This window comes from Apaloderma vittatum, unplaced genomic scaffold, assembly GCF_000703405.1.
Source record: "Apaloderma vittatum isolate BGI_N311 unplaced genomic scaffold, ASM70340v1 scaffold25578, whole genome shotgun sequence".
In the NCBI taxonomy this organism is placed as follows: Eukaryota; Metazoa; Chordata; class Aves; order Trogoniformes; family Trogonidae; genus Apaloderma; species Apaloderma vittatum.
In genome coordinates this window covers 5,271-17,778 of record NW_009729475.1, presented here as the reverse complement: position 1 = coordinate 17,778, position 12,508 = coordinate 5,271, and the positions used below count along the sequence as shown (strand labels likewise).

Sequence of the window (12,508 nt, the reverse complement as noted above, 5' to 3'; positions counted from 1 at the left end):
TTCTTGCAGGATTTGTTGAGGAAATTAGGGAGAGTTTGTCTCGTCTTTTCTATTGCTTAGTTATGTCATGCTCCTGTTGCTGTTCAATTTGCAGTGCTCTCTGTTTACCATGGCAAAATGAGTACTCTGTGTGTTTCCAAATTTACAGTAATTTAGTCCCTCACATAATGTTCTTTGCTTAAACGTTTAGTAATTGGTAGAGACCAGGTAGAGTGGTTTTTGACTGACTCATTTTAGATCAATCAGCTTGAGGATGTTTATGTTTCAAGCTGCTGCAAATACGGTGTTTTTTATTTTCCAGCTTAATTTTTTTTTTTAACTTGCGTATATCCATCACGCAGTGTTTTTATTCTCTCTTCCTCACAGTTCGGATATATTCCACCTACCCAAAAGTTCTATAAATAAATCTGAAAGCTGTATAGAATTGTTTTCTTCCAAGCAGCAGATGCTCGGCCCTCTGTGTGTACGTGCCTGGAGCGCTGGTGACATCCAGTGGCTGCAAAACACTTAACGATGGCATTTTGCAACCGCACAATAACACACCTGATGGTAATCCCTGACAGGATAATTGGCTGAAGTCTGCAGACGCTGTGGCTGGTTTGGAGCTGACCCCGCTGCTCTTTGGACAGTTGGACTCTCAGCTCCTTTCTTGGAGAAGCTGCCTGATGGGCTTCACTGCTCACAAGTCATTCTCAGTGTGTCCTGCTGTAGCTTTAGAGGGTACTTGGATATTAGGAAAAATTTCTTTACTGTGGGGGTTGCCCGGCACTGGAACAGCCTGACCAGGGAGGGGATCGAGTCACCATCCCTGGAGGTGTTTAAGAGAAGGGTAGATGTTGCGTCGAAGGACATTGTTTAGCAGTGTCGACAGGGCTAGGAAAGGGTTGGACTCGATGATCTTGCAGGTCTCCTCCAGCCAAAAATGTTCTATGATTCTATGACTTACCAGTGGTTTTCCCTCTGTCCCTCAGGCCTCGCAGTCATGCACTCGCAAAGCACGAACCAGCTGGATGTGGGGAACAACCCGCGTGTGGGCACCAAGCGCTACATGGCTCCCGAAGTCTTGGACGAAACCATCCAGGCAGACTGCTTCGACTCCTATAAAAGGGTCGATATCTGGGCTTTTGGGCTGGTCCTCTGGGAAGTGGCTAGGCGCATGGTTAGCAACGGTGAGTATTTGGGACTCCTTTACCTGGTTTTAGAAGGGTTAAGCAACTGGTAACTCACGTGAAGTGTCTGCCCCCAAAATGCATAAGATGCACAGTAAAATGCTGAACCTCCAAAATTTTGCTTCCTGACACGTTGCTGCCCATGTTGAAGTTGTTGGTGTGTTGAGTACAACGGCCTAATATTTTTATCATTTCTCTTAAGGTAGAGAGTCCTCTGCTGTGTTCTAAAGTATGGTGAGAAATAATTCCTACAAAATTGTCAGTAAAACTAAAAATTGAGAACGTGAAGTCTCTAACCTTTTTCCAGGTGTCATTAAACTCCAGGGAACACTTAAGGTTTCTCATGACAAAACGTAAGGAACGAAAGAAAACTATGTAGAAAATGAAGAAGTGGTCACAATTCAGGGTGCTCTTGCTTCACCAAGCTAAGTACGCTCACAGAGCAGGACGTGGTGCCACTGCTGTCCTGCTCTGGATAACACGAAGCACAATGTTGCTTCGTGTTTCCTTGGCAAAGGTGTCCGAATTTAAGAACCTTTAATCTGGGTTTAATCTGTTAGGGCTATTTCTTGTCAATTCAGAAGTCCTCTCTGACTTCCGGACCTCAGGCTGTGCTCTCTGGACCCGAGGGGACAGAAGATGCCCCTCAGGCATGTCTGCAGACCGTGGTAGTGTGGTGGGTTGTTAATGGTGATGCGTTTAAACGTGAGGAAATTCTGGATCGTCATACGCATTTATTTGCTCTGTGTCTGATCTGGTCCCACTAAATCCAAATCTGGGCTTCTGTAAGTGACATCAGGCAACGGGCCTAGGATACTTACGCAAGGTGCTTAAACCAAGCTGACTTGGAGGTACCAAAACCGAGTGGGTAGGCTCAGGTGGCTAGTTTAAGTCTCCTTGTAAGCCCGAGAGCTTGCCTTGATAGCTCTGAAGAGATCCAGGACAGGCTCTCGACCATCTGTGTGGGTGGTGGGCTCCTTTGGGGAGAAGCAATTTCACTTGCAGGGTGCACAGTGAGCAGCTCCTGACTCGCTGGAAGCTGGCAGCAGTCACGGGAGCCAGGGGGGCTTCATGGGCTTTCTGTGGGGTGGCCAGAGCTGAGCTCATCACCTCACCTTCCTCCTCCCTTCTCTCTCAGAGGAATTGCTTGAAGATGTTTGCAGCAAAAGGAATAGGTGGTGTTCTGATACAAGAACATAGCTCTGCTGAATCGCAGCATGATGATGATTGTGGGTGAGGGTGTGTGTGGTTAATCAGAGAAAGGAGGAAAGCCTTGTGAATGCACGGTGTTGATTTTTCTTAGGATGTGCTCTGTTGGAAAATGTGTGTTGTAGGTAGGTCTGAGGACTTGCTCAATGTTGGGAGGTCTCTGGGTTGCAGTTCACGTTGGTGTGAGGGCCTTGAGAACTTAAGCAGTAACTCCGTTGTTTTCCGTGCAGTTCTATGTTCTGTGCTTTGTCTGACTCTGCAGGCTGTGAGCCCTGTGGTTTGTCAGTTGCTGTAACGTGCTGGGCAGGGCTCAGTTAGCTCCTGGCTGCTTGTGGCCGAGGGGGACAGGCCTGACAGTGTCTGAGCACAACGTGATGGCAGAGCTTCACATGTAAGCTTTTGATTGATTGTGTGTTTTTAATGCCAGTCTTGAATTCTGTGTAGCTCATCTGGAATTTGTCTTGCCACAGTGCTGGTTTGGAGGCTGGTAATGCTTTGTGGAACGTTAGATGTCTTGCTTTGTACGTGAATATATGTTTATACTAATGCGTAAGTATACTATGCATAATATATTTAAAAAAAATGCAGTCTTTCCCAGTGACTCCTTGAAATTAATGGTAATACAGATATGTCATGACATTGGCCACGTCACTACTCTTCAGACAATGGTGTTGCTACTTCCACAGTGCCTGTTGCCAGTTTCTCTCTGTTTCTGGCTGCTGCCATGAGTAATCACATTTCCTTGTGCTGGTTTAGAACAGAGTAAGCATTTTCTCTCAGCTGTGAGTGTGAGCTATGTGGAAATCATCACTTCGTCAAGTGGTCGCTCAGATAACCCCGTGTGAGTTGTGGTGAGACTTTGGCACTGGGAGCGAGCGTGCTGAGGTCAAGGTAGCACGCTGCTGGGACCTGGGGGTGGTGTGTGTCTTCGGTGGGATGGAGGCACTCCTCAGTTACCTGTGAGAGAAGTTTTTGCTGCTGTCCCGTGGTAGTGGACACTTGTGATCTCATTTCCTGGGTGGAAAGGCAGAGTCTGCTCCAGCGAGTCAGCCTGGGTCAGTGCTTCGATTCGCGGAGACTCTGAAGTTGTCGTAATCTGACTAATGAGTCTAAGTTTTTAAAATTGTAAAACTTTTTTAAAAACAAAATTTTAAAAAACATTTCCTTTTGCATTTTTTAATTTCCTAAATGTTAGTAGTTTTTACCTCACCTAATGGTCTTCAAGCTGACACAGAGATTCTTAGTACTTTGCTGTTGTGGCTCCGCATACGGAGGCAGATGCAACAGGAAACTAAGTGAACAGAGCGCTGCCTTACGTATGAGTTCTAGTTGATTCAAACAGCAAAGAGCCAACAACCCCAGGGGAAAAAAAACCCCACAATACATTATAAATGACAGAAGTCCTCTTAACTGCCTGGGAAGCACGGGTGGCAGGTGGTGCTGGGCATGCCCCATCCCCGTGACTCATATAAAACCTCTTCTTTACCTGAACTGAAAGCACAGCCAACGTAGATATACAGGAGGTTCTTTGCATTCTTGGCTTCTCACAATAAACTTTATTCTGTGTTTTGGGGAGGAAGCAGGCAGAGCGTGAAGACCAGCTTCAGCCCGCTGGGTGGGGTTGATAAATGCCATTGTGATCGCTCGAAGCAGGAGGGTGGATGATGATGCTTTTTTTAAGCGGTGTGAATGTAGCCTGTCCTTCGCACCTACAGCGGAGTTCCTGGTGCCCTGCTTGTTGCTCCGCGTTGGGGCCTTGCGTGGGCAGCCACATCACTGAGCTGTCCTCCCGTTTTCGAGGGGAGCGGTCATTTCTTGGAAGGCCATTTTCTTTTTTTGCCTAGTCATCACAGGTAGGGATTTACAGATTTTTCACAGAGTATCTATGGGATTTGGATCTTCGTCTCCAACAGAACAAGAAAATTAAAAACTCAACCACTGTGAGAGGTTTGAGAACCTCTTTTCAAGGTTCTAGGTAAGCTAAGCGATGAGTTAAACCATATATTAGAACCTCATTAACCCTTTGGTATACATCTTCCATTTTTTATTTTATTGCTCTTCTTCTATTTGGTTTCAATGTTCCGAAGCACGGTAGAATGGAACAAGCAACGCGGGTTTAATTGCAGATATAATCGGCACATCCTTTATTTTTTCAGTTCTAGATGTTTCTCATGCCCAGCAACTACAAACAAACTATTGTGAAATCAGCCTTCAGAAACTTTTGTTAACTCCTTCTACAGCACTGCACTTGAAAATAATTGGATGTTGTGAGAGCACACGTGTAAACTTGAGTTTTCAACACAGAATCCTAGGAAATGCAAGCAGACACTGGGTGCCACAGGCTCTTGGGTGTTTGGCTTTACCCTGGCACGTGCTGCCGGTTACCCTCCGTATTCTACTGTTTTAATAACAAGAAGTAAAATTTGAAGCACTGATGTGAGGGTCTGTAGATGCTGATACGCTTATTGGACTCTTTCAGGAATGACAAAGCTGTGCAAAGTGTGTGGTAAGCCTGTTGAAAACCACAATGCAGACGTGGTGGTGTTTACATTTGCTGGTAGAAACCCCAGTTTTGCTGTAGCCAATAAACCTCCACGTGTTATAAAAGACGGCCTTTTGACAAGTGAATTTATTTCTCGTCATTTCAGCTCAAGCATCTGCAGAATGGACCTAGTTCTTACTTTGTGGAAATGTACTTTGAGCCAATTAATTAGCATTTTGGGTAGAAAAAGTTGTTCCTATGATAGTAAGCATTGTTTTATTGTTGGATGGCTGCTTGACGCTGTGGTGTGTTAACGTTTAAAATGTTTTTGTGCTTCTTACATGGCTAGGTGATGTGTTCTCTCTCTGTGCATTTGCTGTTTCACTGGCACAGTTATTAAATGATGCATCTCTTGTGTCTCACCAGGTATCGTGGAAGACTATAAACCACCATTTTATGACTTGGTTCCGAACGATCCCAGTTTTGAAGACATGAGAAAGGTGGTCTGCGTAGATCAGCAAAGGCCGAACATTCCCAACAGATGGTTCTCAGACCCTGTACGTGGGTGACTGGCAGAGCTGACCTTTCTTCTTTTGAAATAAAGTCGTGAGAGTAATTTCCAGTTGTTGCTTGAGATGGGGAGCATCACCCCTGCAGATTTCAGCGACACTCTGGTGTGGATCTTTAGGCTGGAGCAGGAAGAAAACACAGCGGGCAAACTTAGTAGTCTTAAGCCTGAGCTCTCCACAGATTAGCCTTTTAGTAGTACTGTTAACTGTTTTAAAGCTGCCCTGATGTTGTTACTCTCTCCAGCAGGGAGTTTCTTTAAGGGGAAGGTAGCCTGTGTAGGGCTTGCAGTGGTGTATCAGCATGCAGATCTAGAGCAGAACTTTGGTCTCTCTCCTGCCTACAGGATAAGGGACTGTTGTTCTTTTCAAAAGGCTAGTGCTGAAGTTTCTTTTCCTTCATCAGAATCAGCCTAGACTCTGCAGGTTGACCGACTGTTTAGTTCCTTATTGCTGAAACTGTGGAGTTCGGCTTGAATCTGGCTGGCTGGCTGGGGCCAGCGAGGACGAGAGGTCCCGTCCGTTCCATGAGGGTTTGGTTCAGGACATAGAGCCGTGACCTGTGCTGCCAGCCCAGCCGTTCAGCGCTGCACTGGGCGCACTGAAATCGCGGGCAGGACGTCTGTACCTTCTCTGGCTTCCTTCAGTCGTCCTGCAGGAGTTAATTTCTTTGAAAAAAGATCCTGTGGAGTTTGTTCTTAAATTAGAAAAACCCCAAAACTCCATTGCTTAAAGTTACACTAGCTTGGTGCTCCCGTCAGCCCACTGTCTGGTTGTTCTCCCGCTTTAGCCAAGTTACCAGGCTTGAGATTTTCTTCAGCACTTGAGAGCTGTGTATTTGTATTTGTAAGATAGCAGTAAGCTCTCTGTAGACCGAGGATTGAGTATTAATAAGGTGATAAACCCTGATTGTGTTAGTGCTTAGCCCAATCGAGCGCTATCCCGCCTTGCAATTTGTGTGCTTACCTGTGTGTTTTCTTCTGTTCCCAGACGTTAACCTCCCTCGCCAAGCTGATGAAAGAGTGCTGGTATCAAAACCCATCGGCGAGACTAACAGCCCTGCGAATCAAAAAGACTTTGACCAAAATTGACAATTCCTTAGATAAACTGAAAGCTGACTGTTGACCTTCTTGTGGTGCTCTCCTGGTAGGAAGGCGTTTGTCTGGTCCCGAGGTCAGTCTGTCTGGCCAGACCTTGACTTGACCGGTCCCCGCATGGCTCCTCGGCGAGGCGGAGGTTCTCGGCGGGGCGCGGGGCGGCGGCACCAGCTGGACTTTGCTCAGTGACTACGACGGGCATTTCACAAATGGTCAAGCTCTACGGACTCGCGCTGGATGTACTGTTGCAAAGGTAGTGGCCTGAAGGAAGACACAGAAATCCTAAGACAAGATCAGGGCATTAAATAATGGCTTCGAACAGCTTATTTTCTTTTTTTTCTTTTTTTTTTTTTTTAATTCTCCTAATCACTTCCAGGGTGAACACATGGAGGTGGTAAATTTTAATCAGCAATATTGCCTGTGCTTCTCTTCTTTATTGCACTAGGAATTCTTTGCATTCCTTACTTGCACTGTCACTGTTAATTTTAATGACATGACTTGCCAAAAATATGATTGGCTGTATACTATGTTGATCTATGCCTGAATAATAGGAAATGAATTTGGTAAACTGAAAATGTAACTGTCAGATTTTAGCTGCATTTACATGTGTACTGATGTTTACAATAATGCTGAACACTAGGAATTTCTCGTTTATACAAAACTTGCAAATTATTTATTACTAGTGCACTTGCCAGTTTTTTAAACTGTAAAATAAGTGCATAAAGTTAAAGCTTATTTTTATGTGGCCTCTTTCATGATTTCTTACACAGATGTTTTTGTAACAAGATATAACCCGAAACATAAATTGTTTTCTGTATTATCATATTACAACTCGATAGTCACATTTTAAGTGCTTCACATTTGTAGGTGTGTGGTCTGTAACATATTTTCAGTTCAAATATGGAACATATATATAGCCATTACCCACATGACGTTGTGTCTAGTATCTTACCGATCTAGAAGAGGAAAGCAACGGAGGAATTAACTAGAACTTTAGGTCATGAATGCTGTGGGGAAAATGCATTTTATTTCTTCTAAGCTATATAATATGCATTTAAACTCTGCCAGAAAAATAACTATTTTGTTTTAATCTACTTTTTCTATTTAGTAGTTATTTGTATAAATTAAATAGAATGTTTTCAAGTCAAACAAAAGAGTGGTTTAGTTCTCTTGCTGCCTGTTGGTAGCAGTGACATGGCTGCGGCACCCCTGGCCCCACGCGGGGCAGACGGAACACTGAGGCTGCCGGTGACAGCGCTTTGTCTGGGCAGGTTTCCCTGTCCTGAGCTGCATCCCAGCGGGGAACCAGTGTCCTCTCCTGGGCCAGGACGGCAGCCCTGTCCATGCGGCGTGCTAAGTGGCACGAGGCACGGGATCCCCCAGCTCTGTGCCCCACAGGGAGCTGCCACCTCTGCCCGTACCTCGTTGTGCTCTCGTTCTGGTAACGGTGACGTGATGGTGCCCCTGGGTAAAGGATGCCTTCATTCACAGGCTTGTCACCATCCAGCTAATCCAAGGACCTGGACAGTAATTGCCCCTTGGACTTGTTTCCTCTCTGGGTTCAGAAAACTTCTGGCGTTCCCTTCTGTGCTTTAAGTCTGCCAGGTTTGGCTCTCCTCTTGCTCTTGTACCTTGTCCTCAGCCCCGGTCTTCCTCGTCCTGCTGCAGCCAAGTGGCTCACCTTTCTCCTTCTCCATCTCCAGTGTGGAAAGAGCAGCCAGGTTTGTGGGGCTGGGAGCTGTGCGGTGCTCATCGAGGGGATACCAGTTGCTAGGCCTCTTAATTAGACTTGATGAGGATCCGAGCAGATCCAGTGCTTCAAAAAAGCCCAGGAAAAACGGGGTCTGATCAGTTTCTATTGTTAGCTTTTCATGTCGGTGTTTGAGTTTTCCCATCTCCAACCTTTTCCATTCAGGTGTTGGAGGAGAGAGATGATCGTGTGATGGTTAAGCACAGTTGTGGCCATTCTGGCCGAGTTTGCAGTGCCTTCCTCGCGCTGCAGAGCCACTGCGTCTGCCTGGATGCCAGGGGAGATGCAGCAGCTCCTGAAGAGCCCTCTGTGTAGGGAGAGGACGTGACTGCGGGTTGGGAGCAACTCTGTATGCTCTGTAGTGGTTTACTCTGCTGTCCCTGAATATCTGAGTTCTCTACCTGCAGCTGAGGGGGCTTCTCCAGGGGCTCTTGCAGGGAACTGCCAACCTCTTCTGCGTTTGATGCAGGCTCGGTAGAGGAACTTCAGCGTGAATTAAAGCTGGAGCCTTGGCTCTCCCTGTCTGTAAAGCAGGGTAACCAACTAAAGGATAAAACCACAGACTGTAGAAACACCCTGGTAATATCCCATTTATCCTGTGTTAGGTAAAGAAGATTATCCAGGCCAGCTACTGGCAGGGTAAAAAAAGTTCGTTGAGTGCCAGGGGTCCGAGGCACTCATCGATGTGCCTGGCAAGGACGTTTTCATTGGTGCTGCTCCACATAGCTTGCTTTTGCATATCAAAACATCTCAAGATTATTTTAAACAAAATTCACATTCATGCCCTCCTATTGAAGTGTTTTTGGTCTGGGCTTTGACTGACCTATTTGAAATGTTAATTATGTTTTTCTTCCGTTAGGTGACTGTTGGGCAAACTGGAATCAAGAAAGTTGAGCAGGAGATGATGATAAGTAATTTCTTAGCAACTTCTTATCCTGTGATTTAGGGATAAGTCCTTCAGCACTGTGCTTTTCTAATGTGTGCTTGCTGCTCAGGATAGGGGTCCGTACTTTCGAAAACCAACAGAAATGGCAGCATTCTGAGCAGTCCTCGTAGGAACTAGAGGGTCGTGCACCTGGGAGCACAGAAGGAAAAGCTCAGTCACAGCCAGGAAAGGTTTATCTGCAGTCTGTGTTATTTAACCTCATTTTCAAGGGTCTGGACAGTCATAGGAGAAAATTCATTGCTGCTCTTCCCCTGGAGGTGTCAGGGTTTGGGAAGTGGGGGGAGTCTCGAGGGATGTGCATGAAGGTAACACCCCCACCTCTCATGCTCACCTCCCAGCGTGTTTATTGATTGATGTTCCTCTGATAACCCCTTCAAATCTAATCTTCTGAAGAGATTTGGAATGCTTATAGATAATCTGCTGCATCAAGGGTGTCGCTGCATTTATTACTATGGAGATGGCACAGGCAGTTTCATAGTTGAAGCTGAATTATTCATGTGTCTGGCGGATCTGCACCGCGTGCAGACAGTGTGGATCCTGGTAAGAGGAGGCCCTGCAGGTAGAAATACGAATAAAATGGTGCATGAGCAGCACCGTCTGTTGGGTTCAGCTGTCCCGTTGATAGGAACGCCCGCCTGCCAGTCACGGGAGGAAGGCTGGGCAAAAAACCGAGCTGCTTCAGGTTGGGGAGGAAGGGAGGTTGCTGGGTTTTGGTTGGGTTTCTCTTTTCAGATGCGGGAGGCCGGTTGGTTACTGGTCAGGAGCATGTTCCACTCTGAGGGGTGTCCTGGGCAGAGCTGCCCGACACAGCCCAAGGCCGGCGGCTCAGGTCAGCGGTGCTGCAGTGAAGTCCTCCCACTTGTCTGTAGCTTTCCTTGTGGGCCTTCTGTGCTGGAATTTTCCAGGAAAAATCCATATCAAGCCCTCTAGAATTAAGTTTTTTATTTACTTGGATTAAATTATTTTGATAGGGATGACGAGGGGGAATTCCCTTCCGTGCAAGGTGAAATCTCTGCTGTGCGAAAAGGTCGGCCTTGCTGTGGTGCTTGGTGTTGCTCCTAATGACTAATTTCTCCATTCCCCACCAAAACGCTGACCACTGGAAAAATGTGGTGACTGAGGGGTTTGCTGCCGCAGAGCCCTGAACTCCTAAAATCAATGACATTCAGATACGGGCATCAGTTTTAGCAGCTCTGTGGGATTTTTCGAAAAAATGAAAAGGTGATGCTTTGTTCAGCTTCAGCACTGGGGTTTTTCTTCTTTGTAGGCATCTTGGAGAGCTGCACATTTTTTTAAATTATTTTCTTGTTTTGGTGGCTTTCACAGCAGACAGAAGGCAGCAACACGCCCTGAGCTGAGGTGGGGCTCCAGGGAAGGGAGGAAGGGGCAGAGCGCTCTGGCTGCAGCCCTGCCCCGCTTTGGATCTGCTCTGTTGTTAGTGCTGCCCTTCACTTGCTTCCTTATACCAGTTCAAAGATATCGGAGTGCTTTAGCGGGGGAGGAAGGCTGCGATTTTCATCCCTTGTCACTCTAGCCAGGAAAAACCACTATCCAAATCCAGAGTTACTTGAGCGGTTTGCCCCATTTCATTATTTTTGTAATCACTTAGCCACAGCGAGAGCTTTCAACAGCGCAGCTGTCGCTGACCAGACCCGAGGACTCTGTATCACACCAACCTCTTACCCCACAGGTCTCTGCAACAGTAATCTCTATTTTTGACCTCTTCAGAAACTCCTTACCCCTAATACCATAAATATGTCAGATTTGGGCCATAAATCTCTTTTCATTTTCGGGATGTTCTCCTCCTGGAAAGCCTGCAGCGTTACGACACGATACCTGCTGCCGTAGGCTGGGGATATAGCGAACCCTTGGGTGCCAGAGAGGAATTTTATTCTGAAAACTTGCAAAAATAGCTCTCACATAACATTGTCTGCCTTAAATAAAGAGAACACGTCTCTAATGTGAGTGCCAGAAAGGAGGAAAGTGGAAGGTACAAGGAGTTCAAAAGAAGAGCGAGCAAAGGAAAGCTTTCCCTAACTCACTGTATGAAGATGCTGCAAAATAAGGAGGGAAAAATAATGCCTCTTGCCCACCCTTTACCTTTCTCTGGTGGTTTAGTGTATGTGGATCTTGCAATCTTTAATCCATGGAGTTAAATATAGCCTAATATTTGTCATACACTTGAGCTGGTTAGGAAATGTTAGGGAACACAAGCAGCAGTGTTTTCTGACATTTACTGTGTCAAGTCTCTTGTAGTGAGATTCGCTATGAATTTAAAATACACGACTACCCCTCCTCATTAGGAGAAAGAACATTGACAGAAGAAAAAAAGAGGTATTTGGTTGTTTCTAATTGATCGCTGAAATTAGATAAATTTGTATTTTCTCTACAAGCACCTTTTTAAAATGCTGCTGCAGAAACTTCACCGGATTTGGTATTCTCAGTGTCCTTGGCTCAGTTTTGTAAGGATCTTGAATTAAAATGAACTAAAGCCTTTAGGGAGGGGGCTCCCTAAAGATGGCCTAAAGATGGATGGTTGGGGTTTGCTTTCGCTGTTCCTGGTGAAGCTTCACCCTTAACCCTGTGGCAGTATGGCCAGGAGGAGGAGGAGGCGGCACCATCTGTGCTGGGCTGATGAGAGAGGAGGACTCGGCCAATCATCCTGAGAGCAGAGGTGAGGGGGGCACAGTGGACAGCCCAGTTAGAGAATTAACTTTGTAATTACACCAATGCTCGCTCTTTGGATGCTTCTTGTGTCTGAACGATGCTAAAATGTTCCCAGGGGTTCCATTATCGCTATCTGCATCGCTCCAATTAATAGAAACTTATCGATGGATTTGTGGGTGACTTTAATACATTTCAAAGCTGTAGGACGCAGTATTTGGGGAGGTGTAAATAAAGAATTGTAAAATAGTTCTTGAAACAGTTTCAGATTTATTTTTTTTTTTACTCTTTTTCTAATTGCCAGGTCAACAATGCCATGTTTTTCTGGGAATGTATCATTCTGATGGCAATCTTTTTTAAGATTTTGTAGCATTTCTGGATGAACAGAGGGAGACAGACAGACTGCCAGGCAGCGCCCTAGCTGGGACGCTGGCCGGGCTGTGCAGTACCAAGGTGAGGGGAACTGCTGACCTGTCGCCTGCTCTGGGATCTCTGTGTCTTTCCGTTTGTTTTGCTTGCGCAAAATTTCAGTAGGTCTTAGTTTTCTCCTGGTGTGGAGCAAAACAAATTACAAAACCAAATTCTTGTTTTCCAGCCAACCCTAGAAGTACTTCCAGTTCGCAAA

General features: G+C 45.9%; 1 protein-coding gene across 1 annotated transcript; it reads left to right on the top strand.

Moving 5' to 3' along the window:
• Nucleotides 1-972: 972 nt before the first annotated feature.
• Nucleotides 973-7,671, top strand: LOC104269411 (activin receptor type-1). The gene is made up of 3 exons (XM_009874462.1): nt 973-1,169; nt 5,287-5,417; nt 6,417-7,671. The coding sequence occupies exons 1-3, from the start codon at nt 983-985 to the stop codon at nt 6,549-6,551; spliced, it is 453 nt and encodes a 150-aa protein (XP_009872764.1). The 5' UTR covers nt 973-982; the 3' UTR covers nt 6,552-7,671.
• Nucleotides 7,672-12,508: the final 4,837 nt, after the last annotated feature.

Excerpts from the sequence above, each read along its gene's own strand:
- LOC104269411 (XM_009874462.1), top strand. The coding sequence starts at position 983 with ATGCACTCGCAAAGCACGAACCAGCTGGATGTGGGGAACAACCCGCGT. Across the intron at positions 1,170-5,286 it reads TAGGCGCATGGTTAGCAACG|GTATCGTGGAAGACTATAAA; the intron begins GTGAGTATTTGG and ends GTGTCTCACCAG. Across the intron at positions 5,418-6,416 it reads ACAGATGGTTCTCAGACCCT|ACGTTAACCTCCCTCGCCAA; the intron begins GTACGTGGGTGA and ends TTCTGTTCCCAG.